Source organism: Exophiala aquamarina (genome assembly GCF_000709125.1).
Source record: "Exophiala aquamarina CBS 119918 chromosome Unknown aczIA-supercont1.1, whole genome shotgun sequence".
Lineage (NCBI taxonomy): Eukaryota > Fungi > Ascomycota > Eurotiomycetes > Chaetothyriales > Herpotrichiellaceae > Exophiala > Exophiala aquamarina.
Genome location: NW_013550587.1, coordinates 3,001,501 through 3,026,709, shown reverse-complemented (window position 1 = coordinate 3,026,709; position 25,209 = coordinate 3,001,501). Strand labels below are relative to the sequence as shown.

Sequence of the window (25,209 nt, the reverse complement as noted above, 5' to 3'; positions counted from 1 at the left end):
AGGAACGCCTCCGACCAACCCTCCTCCTACGCCGCCACGCACGCCTCCCCCTCAAGAGCAGTAGGAGAACAGTCATTCGCCCTGGGACGCCGGAGCTCGAGAACGCTCGTCGATTTCGTGGATTGCATGAGCCGCTGCAGATCATCTGTGAGGTGCGGTATGAGCCCGGCGAGCGGGAGTGGGCGAGATATCTTTGAACTGGTGGTGGTCCAAGGGGTTTGCCTTAGCGTGGCTTGGACACTTTCAAGTGTGAGCTTGTGCGCATCAAGACGACCAGGTGTTTAGATAGAGGTGGTTGCCAACCGATCTGTGTTGCAGAATTTGGGGGAGACTGCATAGCATAGCTGAGATGATGCTGTTAATTAGGGCTCGTGTTCAGCAGCAGCTTCTGCCGACGACATACTTTAGCCTGAGCTTGAAAATGTGAATGAATATTTATTATAATTAAGCTCTGATTTAGAACATGATAACAAGCAGCGCACCTCTCTAATATCCTTGATGCCCTTGAAAAGCCCCTTGCGATAGATCAAAGACGAGCAGCCACGCCACTCATGTGCTAGTCGTATCTGTATAGCAACGTTTATTTATTGGCGAACAAAACGATAACGGTCACCACGAGAAAGTCATCAACGCCGGGTTGAGCGCGATTGGCAAGAGTAAATGACTCGTAGCCACAGTACTCATCGGCAAGATCGCAATGAAATCCTTGATTAACCAGTCATCGGGGATGAAACCGCTCGGATTTGTTGCCAGGATAATCATGGCAAGGCTGCCCAGCAGCGCAAACGCGATGCTGAATTTGAATTTGCGAATGACCTTCGGCACTTCGCTGAAGAAATTGCTGAACTCGGCCTCTTTGCTGGTGGCTCCCCAGGTCATGTCAACTTCAAACATGTGGGCAAGGAGAGCTTGTGAGACGTGAAGAGAGAGACCACCCAGAAATATGGAAAGAAGAAATATCCACTTCAAATTTTCTAGGAGTGCAGAGAAGAAGGACTTTTGCCCAATACGGTAGCGCATGAGAGCCAGGGCGATGTTTCCTAGACCGTTGAATACGATGACGATGCTGAACCACACTTTCCAGCTGTCAATGTAATATTTGTCCAGATAGCCGTTGAACCAACCGATGGCAAAGTAGTTTGCTAGTGTCATAATCCACGCGGCACCAATAGCATAGTATGTACCAATGTAGCTGATAATTGTGATTTTCGACGTGAAGCGGATGTTCGAGAAGAGAAAGCGACGGAAGAGTTTAGTGAAAGGTCCCTTGTAGACCCACTTGCGTATAGGGTGGAAAAGAAGTTCGTTACAACCGTAAGCATATTTCTCCCAACGTGCAAGTTCATCATAAACTGTGAGGCTGACGCCTTCTTTGAAGCCTCCGTGGGCCCAGGATGCTAGCCTGATGATGTAGCCATGGCACTGGAGTCTTAGCGACATATCAAAGTCTTCGCTGACATGAGACTCGGACCAGAATTTCTCGTAGCCATCCTGGTCCATGTAGGAAACCTGCTGGATCGCGCTCCATCGAAGAACGGCGTTGTGACCAACAAATGGAGCAACGTCTCCATTTGCCACTGTATACTCGATTGCGGTGTAGATGAGGTTGGTAAAAAACGTGATGCCGTTCTCGAAGAATGTGTGGACGACTTGCATCACCCCTGATGCAAATTGCATGATACCCACGTCAGGCGACAGCTCCATCTCACTGACAGCATCAAGTAGACAATCATTAGGAACTCGGGTATCGCTGTCAATCAGCAAGATGTAATCTCCAACACGAATGTTTCCATCTGCCCAAGCTCGTGGATTTTCTGACAAGACTTCCTTCAGTGAGGTATCATACGCTCGTGACTCGTCGATCTCCGTCCAGGAAGGCCCTCGAGTGTAATTCTGGAGTTTCTCTTCGATTTTACACGACAGCATAAGTCCATAGTTCATATTAGAGGCCTTCTTGAACTTCCCTCGACGCACAAAGCCCTCGGAGCCGTGCTTCGGTCGCGAAGTCCAGCCGATGTTGTGATCTTGGTAGAAATCGATACGAGCCTCGCGTTCCTCCTCTCCTATGATCTGAAGTCCATCATCATTTATGAGCATGTTTGCTGCGCCACCTTGAAGCTCATATGTCGAAATTGCTTGCTTGATTGAGGCTACAGTAGGCGCTATGACAGACGACAAGCCTTCCTTGTAGACTGGGCACTGGATCGTAACATGCGGCAATGTTGACTGTAGGCGCGGCGAACATTTGGCTGAGTAGTACTTCGAGTTGAGCTGCATCTGACGAACTGGGCCGACGCATTGGGCAATACAGCCAACAATAACTTGAGCAAAGAACTGAAACAGTCAATCCGAATCCCGTTCTAAAGCATTGTAAGTGGGCCTACCAGGGTGAAAAATACTTGTACGGGTATCAACGACAAGAACGCGAGGCGAATGTATGAGCAGTCCACTGCGGTTTCCGTGGCCAAACTGCGGCAGGCTAGACCAAGGAGCACAACCACAATCACTAAAGTGCAAGCCACGAGAACCGTATTCATCAAATTTGTAGATCGATGCTCAAGCCTTCCTGCTTCGAAGTCGACTGTCCCATCACATCCTCTAGATTTCTCAATGGTGACTTCGTCATCTCCGTTGGGGTCTCCTGCCTGCCAAACCAGCTGCATGAGCTGCGACTCAATCTTTGTCGCTCTCGTGATCACGTTGCTAGGGCTATCGTCCCATACGATCAGGAGAGACTCTGAGGTAATGAAGGCGGCGAATTGATACTTTCGTGCCTTGGAAAGGTCTTCCACACTGGGCAGAATTTGAATCCGAAGTCCATTTGCCAAAGGAACATCGGTTGCTTCTGGAGCCCAAGCAAGGAAAGTTTTGATGACCCTCGAGTTCACTGTGACAGCCACCTACGACTCCTTAGGTTCCAGCAGCTAAAACATAAAGGCTTTACTAACCTGGACATTCAGCTGTGCACACATCCGAGCCAAATTGGAATTCAGGAGTGATTGTGGACAAGCCAAATAGTTAGCCCTTGACTTTCGTAGTAGGACGCCTTCGCATTCTCCACTGCCGTCACTAACCCAAAGATGCGAACATTGTTGCTGATAAATGTGGTTGATCATAATCTCGTGCTTGATGTCATCTAGGAATACACTCCGGCTACTACGTGTAGATTGTCCACCGATAGAGCCTGGCCTGCTTGCTGATGATGAGCGATCCCAAGCAATTGAGCCCTGTCGGGGAGATTCGAAAGAACAAGTGAATTGCGGTGTCATCGCCCTATCAGTCTTGATAAGCGAAGAACACGTCTCTTGGGCACTGAATTGCTCGAACCCAGAAGGCACTGTCTGGGCTTCCATAATGAGGATGCAGCCGACCACAAAATGGAAGATATTCAAGAAAAAGGGCAGAGAAGACTTACGTCACCTAGACGCATGGGTATGGGCAGAAAGAACTGGCCTGTACTACGTGTTCAGGAGGAATTGAAGGGCAAGAGCTCTGCATGACAGTGATGAAACATTTGAGGCAATCTAGGGCTAGATGCGAAAGACAGGCCAACCTTGTGTTACCAATCCTACCTTCCGGGGGGTGATAAAACTTGAGCTATGTGCAATGCAGTTTGCATGATAGCTATCACCCTGAAGATCGGAACGTTGTGTCTCGCCGCAAATCGTAAGAGATGGGAGTAGAATTAACGTAATCCAAAAACAGACGTTGGCGTTGCACAACAGTTACAAAAGTGCAGCCGAGGATTATTCCAGGTCAGTCCATATTATCGGAACGATGGGTCAATTGCAAACCCATCCGAAGACCAAACACGCGGTTTGGTGAGTTTCAGCTAGGTGTGGCTGATCCTAAGTGATACTATCATTATAGGAGTACAGGCTTGAGTTGTTGTGAAGACGATGCGGCAATTATGTCACAGGAAATCAGGTTCTAATGATACCGATCGAAAATTAGCGACCAGTCTTGCACGGCAGAGGGAGATTTGGCTCACGGGTGTCTGGCAAGCTCCAAGCAGGCAACTTCCAGATATAGAAAACTGGTTTCGGGATGCAATTGACGACTGTCCTTGAAAAGAGGCTTTGTAGATGCTCGAAATTTCTGGAGGCGAATACTGGTGATCTCCACAGAGGTAGTGGCGCTGGTGGGTTTCTCGCAAAATCCTGTAATCCAGAGTGGGAGTGAGCTACAAGGACAGCGTCGAAACTGGCATTAAGCAAGCGGTCCAAAGACATAGATAGTTGGATTCATCGAAACACCACCATTAGATCGTATAAGATATAGCTGAGTGCTTGGACCAAGACCAAGTCTCGGTCTGGATTGCAGTAGTGGTACCTTCCCAACGGGCAATCTTGCTTGCATCTGATTTTGAACCGAGTGGTCCAAGTTCATGTTTGCAAGTTGTGATGACATTGAAGTTTCTCATAGCCTCCTGGTTCCGTTTTCTTCTGGATTCAGGGAACATCTTTCGTCAGGTTCAGAGGCTGCAGTCCCATCTTTCAGGCCGAGATCCACCATGAGTGAACAGCAAGAAAACAATCCTCCATCTTCTCCATGGAATGCATCTTTGAAGATGGAAGCCACGCCTCGAGTTGGGAGTCCAGATTCATTGACAGCACGTGTTGAGCTGAGCCATAGGAAGCCAGTCAACCCCTTCTTGACTCCTTATGCATCACAAGAAGTGTCAAGAAGAGCGTCATCTGCAAACCTGCACCAAACCAAGGTCACACAACGCTACTTTCACTCTAGACGGGTGAAAAATGGCGAAATCGAGCGGCCATGGACCAAAGTCAAGGATCCGAGGGAGAAATGGGTTACCATCATACCTATGATTGGACTCCTGGTCGGGCTTGGGATTGCTGGCTTTCTCATCTGGGATGGTCTTCGTACTGTTGTCAACCACAAATTTTGCCCTGTATACCTCGATGATTTTTCGAATGGCATCGACTTGAACATCTGGACCAAAGAGGCGGAGGTTGGAGGGTTCGGCAATGGTCAATTCGAGCAGACCACGGTTACAGATGAGAATGTATTTGTCAAAGATGGAATGCTCCACATCAAGCCAACCCTTCAAGATGCCGCATTGGTGGAATCAAATAGCGTGATCGACTTGACAGCTGATGGGATTTGTTCGTCCTCTTTATGGAGTAATTGTATCGCGAGCACCAACGTCACAAATGGGACAATTGTCAATCCTGTCAAGTCTGGTCGCATCAACACCAAGAAGGGAGCGAAGATCAAGTATGGTCGTATAGAAGTCGAGGCGAAGTTGCCTGAAGGGGATTGGTTGTGGCCAGCAATCTGGCTCCTACCCGTTGATGCCAAGTATGGCGAATGGCCACAGTCGGGCGAAATTGACATTGTTGAATCTCGAGGAAACAATCATACATATCCTTCAGGCGGCGACAACATTGTCTCAAGTGCACTACACTGGGGCCCCGACGCAGCTAATGATGCATGGTGGCGGACCAATGTCAAGAGAAAAGCACTGCACACAACCTATGCCAAAAAATTCCATACTTTTGGTCTAGAATGGTCTGAAAAATACGTCTTCACCTACATTGACACCCGCTTACTCCAAGTGCTGTACACCAACTTCAAGGAGCCGCTGTGGCAGCGTGGGAACTTTCCATTGTCCGATAGTAATGGAACTCGACTGGTGGACCCATGGTCACAAACCGGAAATGCAGCTACACCATTTGACCAAGATTTCTATCTCATTTTGAATGTCGCTGTTGGAGGGACCAATGGCTGGTTCATAGATGGTAAGAACAGCAAGCCGTGGGTCGATGCAAGCTTGACTGCAAAGCAGGACTTCTGGAAAGCCAAGGACGCATGGTATCCAACCTGGAGAAATCGTGGTGAGATGGTGGTTAAGAGCGTCAAGATGTGGCAACAAGCAGGTCACAACGGATGCGAGTGAAAGTCAAGGTCGAGTACTCGGAATGTGTCAGGGAGGAGGGTACGCAGGTCCCTGGCGTTCTTCTTCACACGGATAGCGGGTGTTTGCTTGGTGTTGTTGGTCTTCAGCGCGGCACGTTGGATTGGGCCCAGGGGTGAATCAGCAGAGAATCTTGGCCACTAGAATTTTCTTCGATGAGCCAGCAGCATACTGGTAATTTGAATTGATATAACTAGCTCGGCGAGGAGGAGCCAGTGACAATGTGGTTAGTGCTGTCAAAGAACGAAGTTCTACCAAGCCTTGGACAATGCAAGAGAGTACATGAGGCTGTCATAGGCTTTATAGCTTGATGCCATTGGAGAATTTCGCGAGTCGCGAATTGAGTTAATCCGAACCGATCTCGGGCCGATATCCAAATTGCTGGAGAGTGACGTAACTTGACATCCTCGGGGGAATGTGAATTTGTATGCCACGAACACGAGGACGCAACATGGTGAGCAGTTGATGAATGTAACAAAGGCAATTGTATACGTGATACTGACGCTTCGGACAGAACGCCATACAGGACTATGAATGCTTTTCCACCATTGCGGAATGCTCCTTCAGATCTATTTACACACCGCGACTTACCAGTTAGCTGAGTTAACCCAAAGTTTACACGAGCTTCAATAGACCTTCGAGGTTGATGCTCTTGGGTCTTTCGATTGGCATGCCCAGGGCACGGTCCCAGATCAGTTGGGCAAGGGGACCGAGGCCTCTGCTGACGCCGAAGGTAACGGTGTAGTATAGAGGATCACGGAAGCCGTAGTGGTGGAACAGAACACCTGAGGCGCTGTCGACATTGGGATGGGGGTTCTTGGTCTTTCCGTGCTCGGTCAACACACCGGGGGCGATCTCGCTGTTTTTCTTGACCAGGCGGTAGACCGGGTTGTTTGAGATATCTTGACGGGCATCACCGAAGTCGAGGAGAGCCTTGAAGCGTGGATCAGGCTTGCGCAACACCCCATGACCGTAGCCAGGAACGACTTGGCCGGATTTCAGGGTCGCCCACAGGTAGTCGCTGACGTCCTTGTCGGAGAAGTTCTCTCCGATCTGGGACTGCATCTTTAGAATCCAGCGGAGGACCTCTTGGGCAGCGAGGCCGTGGAGAGGACCTGCCAGACCCAAGAGACCTGCGGAGTAAGACAGATAGGGGTCGGAGAGGGCTGAGCCAACCAGGTGGGTTGCGTGGGCAGAGACATTGCCACCTTCGTGATCACCGTGGAGAGCAAGGTAGAGACGGAGCAGGTCTTGGAAGCCCTCGTTGTCCTTCCCTGGCTTTCCTAACAGGTGGGCAAAGTTGTAGGCCCAGTCCTGGTCCTTGTCGATTTTGATGTCAAGGGCAGCCTTGTCGAAGATGGCAGCAGCAACACGAGGCAGCTTGGCCAATAGGTTCACGGAGTCCTCGAATGTAGGCTCCCAGTAGTCGGCCTTGTTGAGGCCCTCGGCATATTTGGTAGCAAACTTGGACTCGGTGTTCAAGGCGGCAACGGCAATGGCCAGCTGGGTCATGGGATGGACATTCTTGTCAAAGCCACGAAGCAGGGTGACGACATGAGCAGGCAGGTCGGATTTCTCGGCGAGCTCACGAGAGAAGGTTCTGACCTGGGTTGTGGAAGGCACTTGACCGGTCAACAGGAGCCAAAACATGGCTTCGGGGAGCATCTCGGTGCCAGAGGTGCCCTTGGGAAGCTCCTTCTGGCAATCGGCAATTGTTCGGCCATGGAATCGAATGCCCTCGTTGGCATCAAGAACAGAGCCTTCCCAAACCATCGACTTGAGGGTTCTCATTCCACCGATGACCTGGCCAACTGTGACATCGCCAATCTTCTTGTCTGCATGAGCTTTGACCTGCTTCAGCAGCTCCCGCTTTTCAGGAATGATCGACTGCAGAGTGGCCTTGAGGTCTGGCTCAGCAGCAGACGCATAGGTGCGGTAAGCAAACGAGGCGTAGGGACGGGTTGACGAAGCACGGAGGGCTCTCAGAGCGTGCTGTGTGGTTCTAGTAGTGGTAGCCATGGTGAGCGGGTGTGGTTGTTTATTGCCGGGGTTGAGCAGAGACAGCTACCTGCGGTGTTGGTGGTGAGGTTGCGGGGTAAAGTGGTCGCTGACTGAGATCGGCAGCTTTAACGACGACAGGTAGCCAGTGCTCGACAGCAAGGTGAACAAGAGAGAGTGGAGAGAAGAGGAGAGAAGAGAGAGCAGTAACAATCAGTAAATAAGTCCGAGAGCTTTTCCCATGAGAATTATCTATCCCAAGCATTGGCCGCAGATGCAGGATTGGGGATTCCTCGGGCAAGGGAGGAAGGGAGCGCAGTGGGATGCCAGTGGGTACCTAGGGTGCCTAGGAGTGCCCCGAGTCACCCCTGAACGAAGCCTAAGAGCCCCTCGTCCCGCCTATAGAACAAAGGCCGAGGGGGGTGGTACCTGGACAAGTGGGAAGCTTAGTCCCCGAGCTAACCGATATCCGAGGCATCGTCACAGGGCCAATAGAATCGCTCCCTCTGTCCTTCGGTCCGTCCTCGGTGTGGTACGAGTGCGCTCCCTCCCTTTGCGCGACTTTTCACACCCGCAAGTCTACTGTAACTGCAATACTCTTCCAAACGGCTTCACTGCCATTGTACCTCGTACTTCCCACCACCAACCGTCTACTAATACACCGGCAGCAGTGCATCGGTGTAGATGTGGATGTAATCTTGGTCTTGGTCATCGAACGGTAATGTCATTCTGAGTGTTTTTCTACTGACTTCTTCTTGTCCGATCATTACCAATTTGCCCTTTGCTTTTGCTACAAAACCTTCCTCCTAGCCAGCAGCCTGGTCACTTCTCTCTATCAGATTTGAACTCATTGACCCTCTCCAAACATGATCCGACAGCTACGGAGAACGTTACCGAGGCTATCAGCCGGACACGTTGTACGATCACTGCCCGCGAAGCCTTTCGTCGCCCTCATGTCTCGGCCTCTCTCTTCTTTACCATCTGTCGAGACTCCAGTGTCGACCTCACTGCCTACAGACTCCTTCCAGCTGCTATCCACCGAATCAAAGACCGGTGATGCAGAGGACCTGTTGTTCAACCAGCAGGTAGAGGATGTGAAGAAGTGGTGGAACTCTCCTCGGTACGAGGGGATCAAGAGACCCTATACACCCCAAGATGTCGTCAGTAAAAGAGGAACATTACAACAGACCTATCCGAGTTCCCTTATGGCTCGGAAACTCTTCAATCTACTGAATGAGAGGGCTGCAGAGGGCAAGCCGGTCCACACCATGGGCGCCATCGATCCCGTCCAGATGACCCAGCAGGCTCCAAACCAAGAGATTCTCTATGTCTCTGGCTGGGCATGCTCTTCCGTCTTGACTACCACAAATGAAGTCTCCGCCGACTTTGGCGACTATCCATATAACACTGTCCCTAATCAGGTTCAGAGACTCTTCAAGGCTCAACAATTACATGACCGCAAACATTTCGATACCAGGCAGAAGCTGAGCCCCGAAGAGAGACAGAAGACTCCTTATATTGATTATCTACGACCCATCGTCGCCGACGGTGACACTGGTCATGGTGGTCTTTCGGCTGTCATCAAGCTGGCCAAGCTTTTCGCCGAAAATGGTGCTGCTGCTGTTCATTTCGAGGATCAACTGCACGGTGGCAAGAAATGTGGCCATCTTGCTGGAAAGGTTCTGGTTCCTGTGGGCGATCACATCAATCGTCTTGTCGCTGCTAGATTTCAATGGGACATGATGGGTTCGGAAAACCTCGTTATTGCTCGAACTGATTCAGAGAGCGGGAAACTACTCTCCAGTGCCATCGACGTCAGAGACCATGAATTCATTCTTGGTGTAACAGAAGAAACCGAGCCTCTGGCCGAGGTCCTGCAAGAAATGGAAATGGCCGGTGCGCCCGGACCGGAAGTGGATCAATTCGAGTCTGCTTGGGTTAAGAAGCATAAGTTGGTCACCTTTGATGAAGCAGTCGAGGCACACATCAAGGCGGACGGTGGCGATGCTTCCCAATATCTTGCCAAGACAAAGGCCAATCCCAATCTCTCTCTCACTAAACGTCGCACTCTCTCCCAACAGTATACCAAATCTCCTGTTGTATGGTCTTGCGATATTCCTCGAACTCGAGAAGGCTTCTACCATTATCGTGCTGGTCTTCCCGCCGCCACCAAGCGAGCCATCGAATTTGCCCCCTATGCCGATCTACTCTGGCTTGAGACAGCAGACCCTAGTGTCCCCAAGGCTGCCGGTTTCGCCAGAGAAATCCGCGAACAGTACCCGGGCAAGAAGTTGGTCTACAATCTTAGCCCATCTTTCAATTGGATGGGTCAAGGTTTCGATGATGCCTCCCTGAAATCTTTTGTCTGGGACCTCGCCAAGGAAGGCTTCGTTCTTCAACTTATTTCCCTCGCCGGCCTTCATTCGACTGCAGCCATCAGTGCAGAATTGTCACGAGGCTTCAAGGAAGACGGCATGCTCGCATATGTCAATCTTGTGCAGAGTCGCGAGAAGAAGCTCGGTGTCGATGTGCTAACTCACCAGAAATGGAGCGGTGCTGCATATATCGATGGCATCATCGGTGCTATTCAGAGTGGCAGCAGTGGCAGTAAGAGCATGGGCGACGGAAACACTGAGAAAGGCTTCTAGGCAGGCTAAACTTATTCAGGCTTAACGGCACTCAACCGTCGGCGCACAAATCTTCTGCAAGCCTCCGGCTCCCGAGCTCAACGGCTTCGGGATGAAGCAGAAACCTTAGAAGCATCACCATTCAAGGCACACCAGAGCTGTGATTGTAGTCGCTCTCTCATGGCTCATCGCAAAGACAGACAGCCAGCCCATTGTGTGAACAGCCAGGCTGCTCTCGGCTCAAAACCTGGCTCGTAGACCTCCATTCCCTGACGTTGACACCACAACGTATAGTCTTATGGCTCGAGAAGCATGTGGAAACTAGACCCACCAGCATGGGAGAAGCTCAGTGGCCGAGTCCGCGACACAGACGAGGAACGAGTTCGGCTTTATCTCACGTTGATGTAGTATGATAGAAAAGTTGGCAATTTGGACAGTAGACAAAATCACCATCTACTACAATACGGTAGTCATTTAAATAGCGGGATAGATTGTATATAGCTCAACCAAAAGGAAGTCTTGGTACTTTCTGAACACTTTGGTCATGGTCCTTTCAACTTTCAGCGACACAAGTCGCGTGGCTCGTGGGCAGGTAATTCCAGCATCCAGCCGCCCCAACAACAAGTGCATCTCACGTATCCGACATGCCACTTCCTTTCCCTTCTGGCACAGCCCGCTTTGATCTGACCACCTCTTCCCTGATTCCCCTCGCCAGATATACGGAGGTTTCAACTCACCTCCACAACATTCACCGTAATGCGCCTCATTGACCAGGCACGGGCGAAACCATGACGAGCACGCATGGAGCGAAGCTGCGATTGAACGGTACGAGTAACCATTCCTTCGAGATACCCTGGTACACGCCGCAACCTCTGGTTCAGCTTGCTACCTCGTGAAATTGGGGCCATAGGCATACCCTCCCGCCGACTCCATGAGGGAAGCAAAAGCAATGCAACTCGATCAACCTGTCTGATCACGTGCGATTTGCAACGTACAGGCTCCTTGCTCGGCTCAGCCTTTCAAAGTGCTCCTCAGTTTGTGATCATCAAACTCTCAGGCATCGCTGGAATTCATATTTGCGGGGCTCTCGCCGTAGTGCCGAGCGACTTCGCTTCCAGAGTCTGCATTGCAACTTCGACGGTCGAGCCGGTGCCAGCTAAGCTAGTTACTAGTAGTTTTGAGATCGTACACGCTTGCTGGCTGCAATTCTTTGCTCCAAAAGTCCCTCATGGCGTGGCACTCTTGATCCGTCAGGGTATGAGTATTCCCATTTAATACTGCGGCGTGTGGGAGCTGCAGCTGAAGAGCTTATGCGAGCGCCTACGCGAGGCTAACTTAGAAAGCGACGGACGTCGGGCAGTCATAAGCGGGCTGCGAGGCTGAATGACGCAGCCCTTGCGCTTCTTGCCAGGCACCCGGCAGGCCAAGGCATTTGGCTGTAGTTAGTTACCTACCGTCCTCCGTGCATATGGTGGAGAAACCACGCAGGGGTCTGGCGAACCCTTTACCAGCCCGCTTCGTTTTGGGGCTTGCCTTGCCCCTTATTTTCACAGCCTTGGCCGCTGACGGGCTTCTCCCTATCTTTATGTGACGGGCTCCACCTCTGAAATGTGAATTGGCTCTGGTCCGGGATTTTCCGACTTTGCTTGTTTTCTCGCAGCCACATGGATGTAAAATGCTTTTCGACTCCAAGCAACGAGGTACACTTCGTCTTCGAAGCCCCGCTATATCTGCGCGGCTTCTTTTCACATGTTCGGAGTGACGCCCGGCAGTTGTCGGAGACTCAAGTCTCACTAGCCTGCTTGATATCCCACCTCCGAGTACCAGTCCGCGATCTGCCGCCTTGCCTCGGCCGAAAAGGCCTTGAAATGCTTGACTTATTCGCTGGGGTCTCTCTCTCTCTCTCGTATGTATGGCTTGCAGCTTTAGAAGTAGTGAGGCACCACCGGTGATCGGTTGCAAGAGCTGTTAAATCTTGATAGAGCACTAGAGTTGGTAGTAACCTTCCGTGGTCCCAGTCATTTTCAATTTCGCCGCCTCTGCATCCATCTGACTCAACTGGGGTAGTTTTGACTTGCCGCGACAGATACGCCGTTGGTATCAGTGTAATTCGTGAAGTGTGTCGTCATTGCGAGCCGATGCTGACCCAAGACATTGTACTTTCTGACCCCCCGATCCGCTCATCCGATGACGATATTGCTATCCCTGCGCCAAATATGACTGTTTTGTGTGGCTTCGCGTCAATGATTCTTGATTCTATAATGTGAATATTTGGCAAAGTGCTAGACATGCAGGTAGCACTGTTTTGCCACAGGAAGGCGTTGAAGTCTACACCTGTGCACTATTAGTCGAACAAATTCCGGAAGAAAAGCAGATAAGGTGGTGTCGAGGATTTAGTGCTCCATTTCTGCCACTCGTCAAGCTTGTTTCAATGTGAATAGGATGGGGACGCTGTATTGAGATTTGCTTATAGAACGTCGATCGGTCGTATTAAGCACTCAAACAGAAGATGTACTGTCTACCGTCTCTTTTAACCGCTTGGTACGCGGCTCGCCCTCTTTCTAACCAAGTTTTCTCTGCCCTTGGACATTGTCTCTTGTTGCACTAACCACACTCGTGACGGGGGCACCAGAGGCAGGGTGGTGGTGATGGCGGCAGCTTTCGGGGGAATAGAAGAGGACATTGAGGTGGATCGTTCATTGGTCTATGGGAGGTTTTCATCTTCCTGTCCATTATTGTAGAACAAAGATGGGTCATGGGTTAAAGAATAAAAGACATCGACCAGGAAACATACCATCTGGAACTTACTTGCCAGCCAACATTGGGCGGTCGTTTGACGAGCTGCCCCTGCATTCAGTCTCAAAACTTTGACATGGCAGGTCAGGACCACCGAGGAGGTTTTCTGCTTGACGTGAGAGAGGTATGATCAGGCTTTTTGAGGACTCGTGCTGTTGTAAGGAATGCCATATAGAGCCGTGATCCATGTAAGACCTAATTAGAAAGTGCTTGATTTGCCTAGCAAGACCAAGTGTTCGCACGGATGGATCTGTGTGTGGGGGAATGACAGGCGGGATCTATAGGTTCATCTGCACTTCCTGTCATAAGGAACAGGCGCCTTCTCTTTGCGACAGCTCGATTACTCAGGAAGCAACGACGGGTGTTGGGCACCACAGCAAGGCATTATTTGGTAGTATCGCCACCTCAATCTGAATCACACAGGCACTGACACATCGATTTATCTGCCTCGTAACCCGAAGAGTTTAGGTGGACATGGGATGAGGATTGGCACATCAACAGCAGTTGAGCGAGGAAGCACATAGCCAGCAGTCCCCAGTGTAGAGCACGGGGATGCGGAGCCTTCTACTGGCTGCCTTCAGCGAAGCGCATGCCCAGATCTCAGCAAGCCAGCATTGAAGCGAGGCAATTTTCACACCGTCATTCCAATCTTGACCAATGTCAAGCGGCCAAATGATAGTATGTCCTCGCTCTGGGCTGAGTCGAGAGTCACCGGGACTAGTTGTGATTCAACAGGCTGGGTTGCACACAACAGTTGACAGCTCGCTTAACGTCCGCTGCGAGTTTACATCTCGGCTGCAAATGGGAAATACCTTCAACATCGGTAATTGGAGGTCAAATCTTTGGAGGGGGTTGAGCTATCCGGACGGCAATCGGTCTCTGCGAAATGTTGGAGGCCGAGCTTGACCAGGCACCGTGAGATCAGAAACTCTATCCTAGTATCCGTACTACGTCTCGAATTCGATCTAAGAGCTCGATGATTCAAGATTTCAGATTGTGAGATCGATGGGCCTTGCCCCATCATTGAGTGTTTCATGTTGGAAACTTGCTGAGTCTGGCATTGGCTAGCCAACCAACACACACAAAACTACTTTGTAGAAAATATGAAACATGAAATCAATGCAAATAATGGCTTGAGACCCTGAGACACTGAGACACTGAGACCTGGGACCTGGGACCTGGGACCTGGGACCCTTGTCATTCTACGGCGAATCCGCATCGTGCCTTGCCGCTTTACTCTGGGATTAGGAGACCTGGCTCAACTTCGGCTCAGCCTCAGCATCAGCTACTCAGCCACCATCAGGCCTGCTGAGGCCCCTGCTTACTCTCCTGATAGTTCTCATTAGCTGTACTTAGTCCGGTTCCAAAGACCTACTATTGCTAGACACTTAAAGTATACTCTGTAGGTATCTCTCTTTGAAGATATGGAAGCATACATGGTGAGTCTACCGTTCTAAAGCTATGATCTATAACCGATTGCGATAGTACTTGCGTGTTTCTCCATCGTCATCTCTCTATGGATCACCCCGCCGAGTGCAAGTCATCTTGATTGCTTCGAGGGTTACGATTCTCACGCTCGCAGTTCCGCACATGCAGTCCAATAGTGTTCGGCACAGATGCGGGTGTCATCGTTGCAAACAGAATGGCTGACTCGCTGAGTGGGTACTAGCAACGAATACTTGTTGATTGGAGGCCGTGAACGAAACAAATGATGATAATAGCATGAACCTTGGCGGATTATCCAGTCTCTCAACGTTCCTTTCTTTATGCTTGGAATTCCAGGGTGCCAACATCGCATTCTGAAGAGGCTGGATTGTGAGGGCAATGCTACTGACCAGGAAGAAAAACTTCGAGGAGCTAATAGCATGAGCTATTCACCGACTCAGTGTACGAATTTCTGAGGACATCCGGTGAGCACATCTTACCGAGAAATGCTTACGGCTTCAAGATAAACGGATCGCCGAATCTATCATTGTGACAATACCGTTCAGGTCGACTACTATGTACGCTATGAAAAGGTGCCTGTATCGATGCGGTTAAGTCGACATGTTGGCGAAGAGAACTTTCCCCATGTCCACTGTACACCTCGGGATTCATCGATAGACATGAAGTTCCAGCTTATTCCGAAGATTCGATTTCATTTACAAGCGGAACTGCTCTATCCGGCACATAAAAGCCGGTGGTGGTTTAGTGACGCGTAAGGTGACGCAGAGTGTCCTGCTCGTCCTGTATCGAATAGCTCTATGCCAATTCCGTGTTCGGAAAAGCACAAAAGCCGCAACTCTGTCCTAAAACTATTGCGGTGCTCCTCTAAAGGTACAACAACAAGCCCACGCTGCGTTCTGCACGAGTATTGAAATTTGATCTTCTACTCTATACTTCCTTGCGAAATTCCTTTGGCAAGCTTCTTTCATTCAACATGCGGGTATTCCTCATCAATCCTATGGGTATCATTCTCTTCTCTGGGACTACCTTGGTTCCCATTATACAAGCCCAGGATTTGGATAGCATAGTTGGTTCAGCCTTCTCCTGAGCAAGTACTACCATTTCAAATGGGCTGGAGACAGAATCTATATCCGCTGATGCATCTTCATTCGCTTCCTCGGTCGCCAGCGAAGTGACCGGAGCAATCGGCGCGACCGGGACCTTCGCTTCTTCACTCGCATCCGATGCCAGTTCCTTTGCATCATCGATTGTCAGTAAGGTCACCGGTGCGCTGGAATCCACTGCTAGAGTGACGGGTACCTTGACTGCCGCCGGAACCAGTGAGGCCATCTCAACATCTACTTCCACAAATGGTGGAAACCGCGAACGAAGGCCCTACTAGTACGAGCTCAATGGCTGCAACGGCTAAGTTTACGGGTGCAGCGGCACTTGTGACTACCCAATCAACAGCCCAACTCGTTGGACTCGCTGGCGCTGCGTTGGTTGTGGTGGCTGCATGGCTTTGAGTGTTCTTTCGACAGCACATGACTCAAGCAGACCACATCAAGTCTATCATTATACAGCAAAGAAAAGAAGAATCGTGCTCTCCTAAATCTAGGCGAGTGAATTACGGCACGCTTGGAATTAGAAAGCAAGCCGCTTGTGTTGTCAACTTGGGTATTACTGGATTCTTTTTGTTAGAAGAAGTTCAAGGCCGGTGACGTGATAGTATGGCGACTATCTACTGCGCATGCAAGGTCGAAAGACGTCAGTGATTGCATAACTTACTGCTCTATTGCTGATCATGCTATGAAAATTGATTATTTATTTGTCACATGTTCGAACGCCTCCGAATACCACCTCGCAAGTAGTGAAGCCTACAAGCAGGCACACTCAATGCAGCCTGGTGAATACCTCTTATTCTGAGTATGTTCATCAAACCATGTCCCTTCAGTATACCGAATGCACGTACGTTGGAGGATCTTCTCACAGCCACCAGGAAGTGCTTTGCTTGAGAAATCATCATCATTTCAAGCTTTGGTGGTCTCAGCACCGCGATTTCCCACCACATGTCTTATACCCTGAGGCAGACCCGCTGGTAGATCGGCATGCGGCATCTTCGTCACTATTACAGAGTGAAAACACTTCCCTCGCCGTCCATTATCCTCGTGTCATATCTGAGGCGGGCGTTAGATATATCCCAACAATAGTGAAGGTCCGGTCCTTACTTGACGTGCACTGACTTCGTCTGCAAATATTCCTTGAGCGCGTAGATACCATTTTCCCTGCCGATGCCACTCTCTGTGAAGCGCCAGTATGAGCCATTATGAAAACAATCAAAACACTGGGTATGGACCACCTACGCTTATAACCACCGAAGGGCGTCACCTTCGAATGGATGTTGATTGTGTTGACACCAACAACGCCGGCTTGAATCTGAGGTAGTACCCTCATTGCACGATCAATGTTCGAGGTGTAAATGTAGGAACCAAGACCATATTCGGTATCATTTGCTTTGTAGATGACTTCTTCTTCCGTGTCGAAAGTGTCAACGCATATGACGGGGCCGAAAATCTCCTTGTTCATGATCGCAGCGCCATCCATAGGCTTATAGAAAATGGTGGGGCTGATAAAGCAGCCTTGAATTCCGTGGCGAACCCCCCGGTGATCAGCTGAGCTTCCTTCTTGTCGTTCTCAATGAAGGAAAGTACTGTGCGAAATTGTCGATGGTGGAAAGCGGGAGAGGCGAATGGGCTGTCAAGCACTCCCAGATTTTTGCCATGGATTTCATAACGCGATCTCATACCGTTGATGAATTTGTCAGCCACAGAGGAATGAACGTATATTCGCATGCCGAAAACGCAACCCTGACTGATCTCCTGGATTGCATGCTCGATGTCGGCATCTTCGAAAACAATCGTTGGAGACTTCCCTCCAAGCTCCAAGGTAACCTTCTTCAGATTCGAACGTGCCGCTCCCATCTGAATCATTTTGCCAACGGCAATGCTGCCAGTAAAGCTGATTTTCCGAATCCGCATATGGTGGCTCAGTGCTTCACCCGCCTCAACTGAGCCGACAATAACATTGAGAACTCCAGGTGGAAAGCCAGCTCTGATGGCAAGCTCGGCAACCATCAAACTGGCGAAACGGTTCATTTCACTAGCCTTTGTGATCATAACATTGCCGCTCGCAAGCGCCGGAGGACATTTCATAGCGAATGTCGCAAGTGGAGCATTATATGCATTTATTGCGGCGCATACTCCGAATGACTCGTATCGGACATACTACTGATAGGTCAACATTGGATCGATTCAAAGGGTACTAGCCCGCAGGATTTGCTTCGACGTACCCTCATAAATCCCGTATTATCTGAAGGATAACATTCGCCCGGTAACAACTTATCCGTAAAGCCAGCATAATCTAGGGGGTATTGTTTAGGACACACTGATGCTGATGCAGTTCAAAATGGTGACGCACTTACAACGAAAGATCTCAGCTGCTCCAGCGGCCTCGAGGTGGCTTATGGCAGGCCCTTTCCCAGATACCACCGTATCCGCATACCCTAGCCTTTTTGCGTCTTCTGCAATCAGCTCTGCTAGGTGCATCATTACATGCCTCTTCGCTTCCTGTTGAAGAGAAAGGTCAGTCAAGCAATTACTGAAATCTCTCCAACACGGACCGGGGACATTGCTTGCCAGAGTGGCAGCGCTTTCTCCGCCGATTGGACAGCAACTTCGACGTCGGCAGCATTGGCACATTGGAGATCTAGTGAAGCCAGTCTATGAACAGTACAGTCAGAGCTTCTGGCACTTATTTTCTGTTACAACTGTGTCGTCCACTGCAGACTGAATCGTCAAACGGTCCTTGCTGATACTATCGAGGTATTCTCCGTCGATGAAGGGTTGGGTTGGAAGAGGATAATCATGCGCCATTTTATAGGCTGAAAACAAATTCAGAAGAGAAGGACCGTTCTGGGCTCATGGGAAGGACCGAGAACACCTTTGGTGGCGAAATCAGACTTTATATTACACAGAAATGCTGAATACATGCCAAATCAACGACCTCGACCACATATACTTGGCTTGAAAGAGGAGTGACAAGCAAGGGTCTCTTTCTACAACATTGGCGAACAAGAACAGGTCTAGCGCTGGCTCTCTAGCCGTCACTCAAGGGGCATATTGTAGATGTGTTGGCATCGAAGACGTTGCTGGAGGGTGTCCGAAAGACCTTCTGATGTCGTCTTTGCGTTGGCGCAAATTGAACATGGCGACGGTAACACGGGGAATTCCCCGGTTCGGAGGCATTTAAAATCTGACATGCATTGCTGATTTGCATATTCAAGCAGGGCTGGTAAGAAATTGAACTTACATGGCTCAACCCTCCATGGCACGCGATATATCGTGGCTCGAGCACAGTTTCGTAGCCCCTGTTGTCCAATCACGTGATGCCGTGTACGACGGAGCCAATCGGCATGAAGAGCATTGTTTCCGTTGGGCAAGAACGTTCCAAACAGCTGCTTCTTGAGATCATAACTGTGGTTTTCTGCTACCGGCCCTTGATACGATTAGCTACGTTCGTTTCGGCAGCTGATATCTACATACAGCTGCCGTGCCTCTCTCTTCGTTCGAGCTCCACCTGATCTGGCGACCAGGGTCCTCAAAGTAGTAAGCGTGTCTAGTCACTGCCGAGAACAACGTGAACGAAGCTGCATCTCAGCGTCTTTAGGGAGTCTCTTCAGATTGATGCTCGAAAGTCCACTGTGGCCGTTGCGCAACAATAGAATGGTTGCCATACGTCGCCCAAGAGAAGGACTGGGAACTTTACTCGGCACGCCGTAAAGATAGCACGGCACGGTAGAAAGTGCAAAGAGTCTACATCGGTTTGTATTGATATAAGAACATAGCCTCAGTGTTCCCGGGGCCTTACCAGAGAAATGGAAAATCGAAGTGGAATATACATGATTAAGCATCCTTACCACATTCCATCCAGAGTCCATGTGTGTTCTCCTGAAGAAATTTTTGACCTCCCTCAAGCAGGTCGGTAACACCGCTGATGGCGTTCGCATAGTAAAATTGATATTGGTTGGGCGTACAAAGCTCTTTACCCAAGCCCCCAACTCTTTCCACAACTATTCCTTGCGCAGTCTCTCTTTCAGAACCCTCCACCTTCGCACCCAGGAGCCACGTTTCGTCTATGGTACCAAGGAAGAGATCCAGCGTATCAACCTTGTCATCGGATCGCCATATCAAAGAACTCCCACACTCTCCGCAAAACCCCCGAAATCTTCGGGGCGACGACTGATATTCTTTGTAGTATACAGATTGTGCCAATGGCGGCGTAATTTGCAATGGAGAAACAACAATGAATTGTGCCACTAACCCTGCAGTCCATTTCCGACACATCGTGCATTGGCACGTTGCTGACTGCATTGGTGTCAGTACACTGGATATTCACTCTGTCGATCTTACACACCTCGGGTGGCCATTGGTACTCTGAGAAAGATACCTCAAACTTGATGGAGCCGCAGAGGCAGCCGCCAGAAATTTTCTGCGGGCGCTCACTAGGAGAGCCTGGAGAAGTCATTTTGATAATGCAGAAGCTCGAATACACTCTGTAGAAGTAGTTCGCTGAAGGTTTGGAGTTCAACACTGGGGCATGTAGACCCTAGTCACAGGGCGTCAGTAACTGACAAGCGTCGTACAGGATGCTGTTTCATTCGCTCGTGTAAGAACTCGGTCCCCACTCAATGCAGCGTAGTCCGTCGAAACTTTCCTTCGTCTTTCCTCCCTCAAATTCAAACGTCGGCTCAGCGCTTCCAAATTGTGGGGTTGATACACTTGGAATAATGGAAATATCCTTGGGATGTATGAAGGATGAGGATTGATATTGCTATTTGCATGCTTGTCACAGTACTCCACGTTCCCAATATCGAATCCATTTTGGAACCGTTTGCGGATTCCGATGCTTTTTCGCTTGGATTTATAATATTGCTTGCCTGTGCTGGAATCTACGAAAGAATCCGATATCCACTTTAGATCTCTGCTTGGACTGCGAAAAATAAACACTAATGGTATCCCTTTCTTAAACGATCCATTGAATCCAGTTGTCCGTGCAGAGCTATAGACTCACTACGGTACGGTGACAGTCTTTACACCTGGAAGGCTCCAGCTGACACTGCTGGTGAAACGCCTACGTCGTCAAGATGCTCGTTGGAACGTTGCAGTAACAGTGGTGCAATCCCAGTAGCCCGCCAAGGCTGAGCGGCAAAGCTGAATATTGATATGGACCTGAGCGCGAGATCTCGTAGGTATTTCAAATGGTCTTCAGGTACCATGATTGATTGGAGTTACCCCCGGTTCAACAATATTATTAGCAGTGCTCTGCCTCTGCTTCCCTTGCTCCCCAAAGCTAAGTCAACCCCAAGAGTCAATGGCTCTGGTAGCTTTGCCCAGCCTCGCACAATTGACAGTGCACCTGCCCACGAGACTTCCCCTATGACGCTGGCTATGACTCGATGGCCCATCTCTCTGGGTCCTTGTGTAACCTCCCGTTCCACATGCTGTCTTTCCGGTGTGGTTAAGGAATAGCACGCCTAGCTCCACACAAGTCCTCGAAGAGGGTTGATCCTCCTGCCCATGATTGGACCTGAAGCGACCTTAGACCGACTATCTATAGACGAGTAATATCTTTAGTCTGGCAGCAAACGCAATTTCCTAGATGAGTCCACGAACCCATCCCGGCACTGCTCGCTAAGAAACGTTGATCCATTGGCCAGCAGCCAATGGAACTTCGAGACGTAGGAAACAGCCAATGGGTGTCTAGCCGTCAGCCGGGCACTCGCCGCAGAGAGGGGTTGTCTCAGCCACTGATACAACGGACTTACGATCGGCTTCGAAGCGTTTTGGCACTTGCGGACCGCCAATGATCAAGCTTCCTTTACGACATCCGGCTATCTCACATGTATATCTAGCAGACAACTCGAAGGGGTCTCTTGGAATGGACAAATCATGGTTGACGCCATTGGCACAAGGAAACGTCAGTTTGCGTCGAAAACCAAAACAGGCTGTCGTACTTGCAAGAAGAGGCATTTAAAATGTGGAGAGCAATGGCCAGAATGTGCCAACTGTCTGGCGGCAAGACTTGTCTGTGAAGGCTACGGGGTTTGGGGGGCGGAACAAAAGCAAATGGGGAGTGCAACAACGATCAGACTTATCAAACGAATGAGAAACTCCATCACCCCAGCCATACTCACTACAGTGCGAGCTTTATCCGTGCACCATACGAAAACTCCGTTCCAAAACATCACGTACGCCGAACGAAGCTGCTTCGACTTGCCGGGAGTCTTTTTACTCACATTTCTGGGCGGACTTGGTCGTACAAGCAAGCGCCACCAAATTGCCAATACTACACGCCGCTATAGCGCTTGCTTCTGCTCACAAGAGCGCTGATCTCAATCTCTACGGGAGTACAGTTCCTTCATCATACGTCTGTTACGGGAAAACCCCCAAGCTGGATGTGTACGAAACTTTAGCTTTGAAACAGTATAATAAGAGCATCGCACAGTTGCGGAATTGTCAATTCCACGGAGAGGATCTCGCAGAGACACGGACACCGTTAGTTGCATGCATACTCTATGTGTCGCTCGAACTGCTGCGGGGCGACCACGCGACTGCGGTGACTTATATCCATTATGGATTGAATCTGCTTTGTAGACTTAGAAAGGATCAAGACGGCAGACCTTTGAGGCCCGGAGATTGCCTGAATCGGTGGATGACCATTTGATCGAGGCTTTCACCCGACAGAATCTCCAATCAGCGCATATGGGGACCGTGGGCGCTCTAGCGGATGTCCCCCAAGAGCGGAGCCTTGTCCCAAGCTGGAAACTTCCTCTTAACTTTTGTCAATATGTTCGAGGCTCGAAGGACATTCGACTAAGTTATGCAATTGAACATTACCCTGACCGAATGACGCCGGCGCCTTGAATTGGGCGGGTATCCGCTTTCAGAAGATATTGTGAGACAACATCGGTTTCTTCAGGCTGCGATGTCGACCTGGCTCGAGACATATACGGCCAGCCTTGAGACCTTACAGAGAACAACTCGCTCCCCCTTGTCGCTCGGCATACCACTGCTCCGCATTTTCCATACCATGGTGTCTATCCAAGTCGCAACCATGCTTTCAACGTCAGAGACATGCTTCGATGAGTTTACCTCTGCGTTCACGTCGATCCTCGCACAAGCGGTCGAGATCTATCGCAAGGCTAGCGAAATCCACCACCGTTCGTTCTCCAACGATGGTCGGATCACGGGTTTCAGCTTCACTATAGACATAGGTACGATCCCGCCACTGTCTTACGTGGCGTTGAAATGCAGGGTGCCGTGGCTTAGAAGACAGGCCATTGCATTGCTCCTGGCCGCACCCCACAGGGAAGGCATCTGGGACGGTGTGGTGATCGCACACAATACTCAAAAAGTCATAACGCTGGAAGAGAATGGATTCTTTGATCATCTTAATTTGGAATTTGATTGCCGCCCGTTCGATCCTCCTGTCGAGAAGCACCAACAGGACCTCGCTCAGGTACCTTGTCTCCCTGAGAGATCTCGCTTTCGACATGTAAAGGTCATAGCAAGTCAGAACCATACAGGAAAGGGCAAGCTGGTATGTTCGCGGCGAAAGATTGACTGCAGTTGGGAAGAGGTCGTGGTGAAATTCGACCTCACCCATCTTGACAGGGGTGATCCTCATGGAGTCGACTTCCCCTGGAGAACCCGTGTTATTTCAATCCACATATTTCAACTTGGTTGCTGCAGTTCTCGACCCAATCGCGGGCCTACTTGTCAGTCCCGTTGTCCCGTTGTCTCGTTGAACTCTATCTCATACGACGGATACATAGAAGAGAAGACTTGTCGCCGCGCAGCGCTGCCAACTTGCGATTCATCGAGTCCCGAGTCCGAGCCCGCCGCAGTGTGGTAGCAGGACTCGAACCCCACTCCCATTCCGAGTCCTAGCTCTTTATAGTACGCTAGGCTAGTAAATTGTCCTCTAGCTTAACCCTTGTGGGGCTCCGCTTTAAGAAGTAAGTCCCTGTATTAATCAATACTTGTAGTAAGGTAATATCTCTAAGGTCTTGATAAGCTATTATGCTCTGCTCTAAGAACTCTGCTAGCGAAGGAGAAGACCTTTTCGGTTTCAACGGAAGTTATATATGAAGAAAGAGTATTTAATACCTACTAGCGGAGGGATAGATAAGGAGAGCATCTGGTAATTACTAATTGAATAGATTTATATCTATCATCTTTGGCGCGCTCTTTTTAACGATATCATCATACTCCTTAAGGTGCCTCACAGTACTATTATGAGCCACTAGGACCATGGTTATACAGGCTCCGGAGGGTGGTATTTCCAAAAGCGAATTTGAGAAAAGAGGAAGACGAAGGTCTTGCCTCGAAAATGATGATGATACTCGCTGAAGCATAGAGAGAACCATTCATCCTTGCAGACCTAACTACCTCGAATTTCTCAAATTAAACTGAAAGCTTGAAGCCGACAGGCTCCTGTCGAAAGTTTTCCGGATATAGCAGCTGCCTGAAAGCAACGGTGTCGTATATCAAGAGGCATCCGTTCTTCTGTCTTCATAGGATAAGAGCGAGACAGACTCTCTGATTGAATCCATTGCCAATGCGTTGTGTGATTCTCCAGCGTCTAGCGGACGAGCAAAGCCTTGAAGAATCGCGGACAGCATTTATCAGCTTGAAAGAGAGGTTGACGTCAGCACTGCACAGCCACAGCTCAGAATTGCTTAGTCATGGCTCCGGTCAAATGGCGAGATGCAGGTCTGGAAACGGAAATGGACTTTTTGGAGGTCAAGATTCGCCGCTGAGGATGGGTATTGGCAGACTTTGTGATCAAACAACCGAGAACTGAAACTCTCGCCCTTGCTGACCGCTCCTGGAGAACCAGTAGTTCCAGGCCGATGCATTGCAATGGGTTAGACTACGAGAGATCTAACTCGGAAAAGCACGGATCGAAGAAATCTGTTCGCTAGTTATTTGCAATATTTTCTCCCCTTAATCCTACCACATTGTCGCTTCTTGCCGGTTTTGTTTTGGGCGCAAGAGCCAAGTCGTTTGGGATCAAATCCAAAAGGTCGGGTGATGGGAAAGGACTCGTGCTGACAGGCCACCAAAAACAAGGGGAAGCTTCACGCGGAACGAATTTTGACGTTGTTGAGGAATGCCTCCTAGATGGTCCGATCTCTCGGATGTGGTTTTTCGATGGCGACTACGAGTAACAAGTAGCAAGGGGCCCAGGCGAACAAAAGGAAGCTAACAAGCGTACGCCCCAAACCTGTCATGGTATCTTTAGTCCGGAGCGAAGGCCAGTCAATCGCGCAAAGACTTCGGATGTGTGCCCTTTCGACAAGGA

The 25,209-nt window shown here is 49.8% G+C and overlaps 7 protein-coding genes across 7 annotated transcripts; 3 read left to right on the top strand and 4 right to left on the bottom strand.

Annotated features, from left to right (window-relative positions):
* Positions 1 to 609: 609 nt before the first annotated feature.
* On the bottom strand, positions 610 to 2,097 carry A1O9_01087 (uncharacterized protein; the record flags this gene model as incomplete). Its single annotated transcript, XM_013410247.1, has 1 exon — positions 610 to 2,097. The coding sequence occupies one exon, from the start codon at positions 2,095 to 2,097 to the stop codon at positions 610 to 612; it is 1,488 nt and encodes a 495-aa protein (XP_013265701.1).
* Positions 2,098 to 4,513: 2,416 nt separating this feature from the next.
* Positions 4,514 to 5,920, top strand: A1O9_01086 (uncharacterized protein; the record flags this gene model as incomplete). Its single annotated transcript, XM_013410246.1, has 1 exon — positions 4,514 to 5,920. The coding sequence occupies one exon, from the start codon at positions 4,514 to 4,516 to the stop codon at positions 5,918 to 5,920; it is 1,407 nt and encodes a 468-aa protein (XP_013265700.1).
* A 633-nt stretch (positions 5,921 to 6,553) lies between these two features.
* Positions 6,554 to 7,957, bottom strand: A1O9_01085 (2-methylcitrate synthase, mitochondrial; the record flags this gene model as incomplete). The annotated part of the gene is made up of 1 exon (XM_013410245.1): positions 6,554 to 7,957. One exon carries the CDS (start codon positions 7,955 to 7,957, stop codon positions 6,554 to 6,556), a length of 1,404 nt encoding a protein of 467 aa, XP_013265699.1.
* Positions 7,958 to 8,889: 932 nt separating this feature from the next.
* Positions 8,890 to 10,584, top strand: A1O9_01084 (isocitrate lyase; the record flags this gene model as incomplete). The annotated part of the gene is made up of 1 exon (XM_013410244.1): positions 8,890 to 10,584. The coding sequence occupies one exon, from the start codon at positions 8,890 to 8,892 to the stop codon at positions 10,582 to 10,584; it is 1,695 nt and encodes a 564-aa protein (XP_013265698.1).
* A 6,424-nt stretch (positions 10,585 to 17,008) lies between these two features.
* On the bottom strand, positions 17,009 to 17,996 carry A1O9_01083 (uncharacterized protein; the record flags this gene model as incomplete). The annotated part of the gene is made up of 3 exons (XM_013410243.1): positions 17,009 to 17,085; positions 17,148 to 17,477; positions 17,591 to 17,996. The coding sequence occupies 3 exons, from the start codon at positions 17,994 to 17,996 to the stop codon at positions 17,009 to 17,011; spliced, it is 813 nt and encodes a 270-aa protein (XP_013265697.1).
* Positions 17,997 to 19,745: 1,749 nt separating this feature from the next.
* Positions 19,746 to 20,186, bottom strand: A1O9_01082 (uncharacterized protein; the record flags this gene model as incomplete). The annotated part of the gene is made up of 1 exon (XM_013410242.1): positions 19,746 to 20,186. One exon carries the CDS (start codon positions 20,184 to 20,186, stop codon positions 19,746 to 19,748), a length of 441 nt encoding a protein of 146 aa, XP_013265696.1.
* Positions 20,187 to 22,779: 2,593 nt separating this feature from the next.
* On the top strand, positions 22,780 to 23,409 carry A1O9_01081 (uncharacterized protein; the record flags this gene model as incomplete). The annotated part of the gene is made up of 1 exon (XM_013410241.1): positions 22,780 to 23,409. A coding segment is annotated over one exon (630 nt), but the record flags the coding sequence as incomplete, so codon positions are not given.
* Positions 23,410 to 25,209: the final 1,800 nt, after the last annotated feature.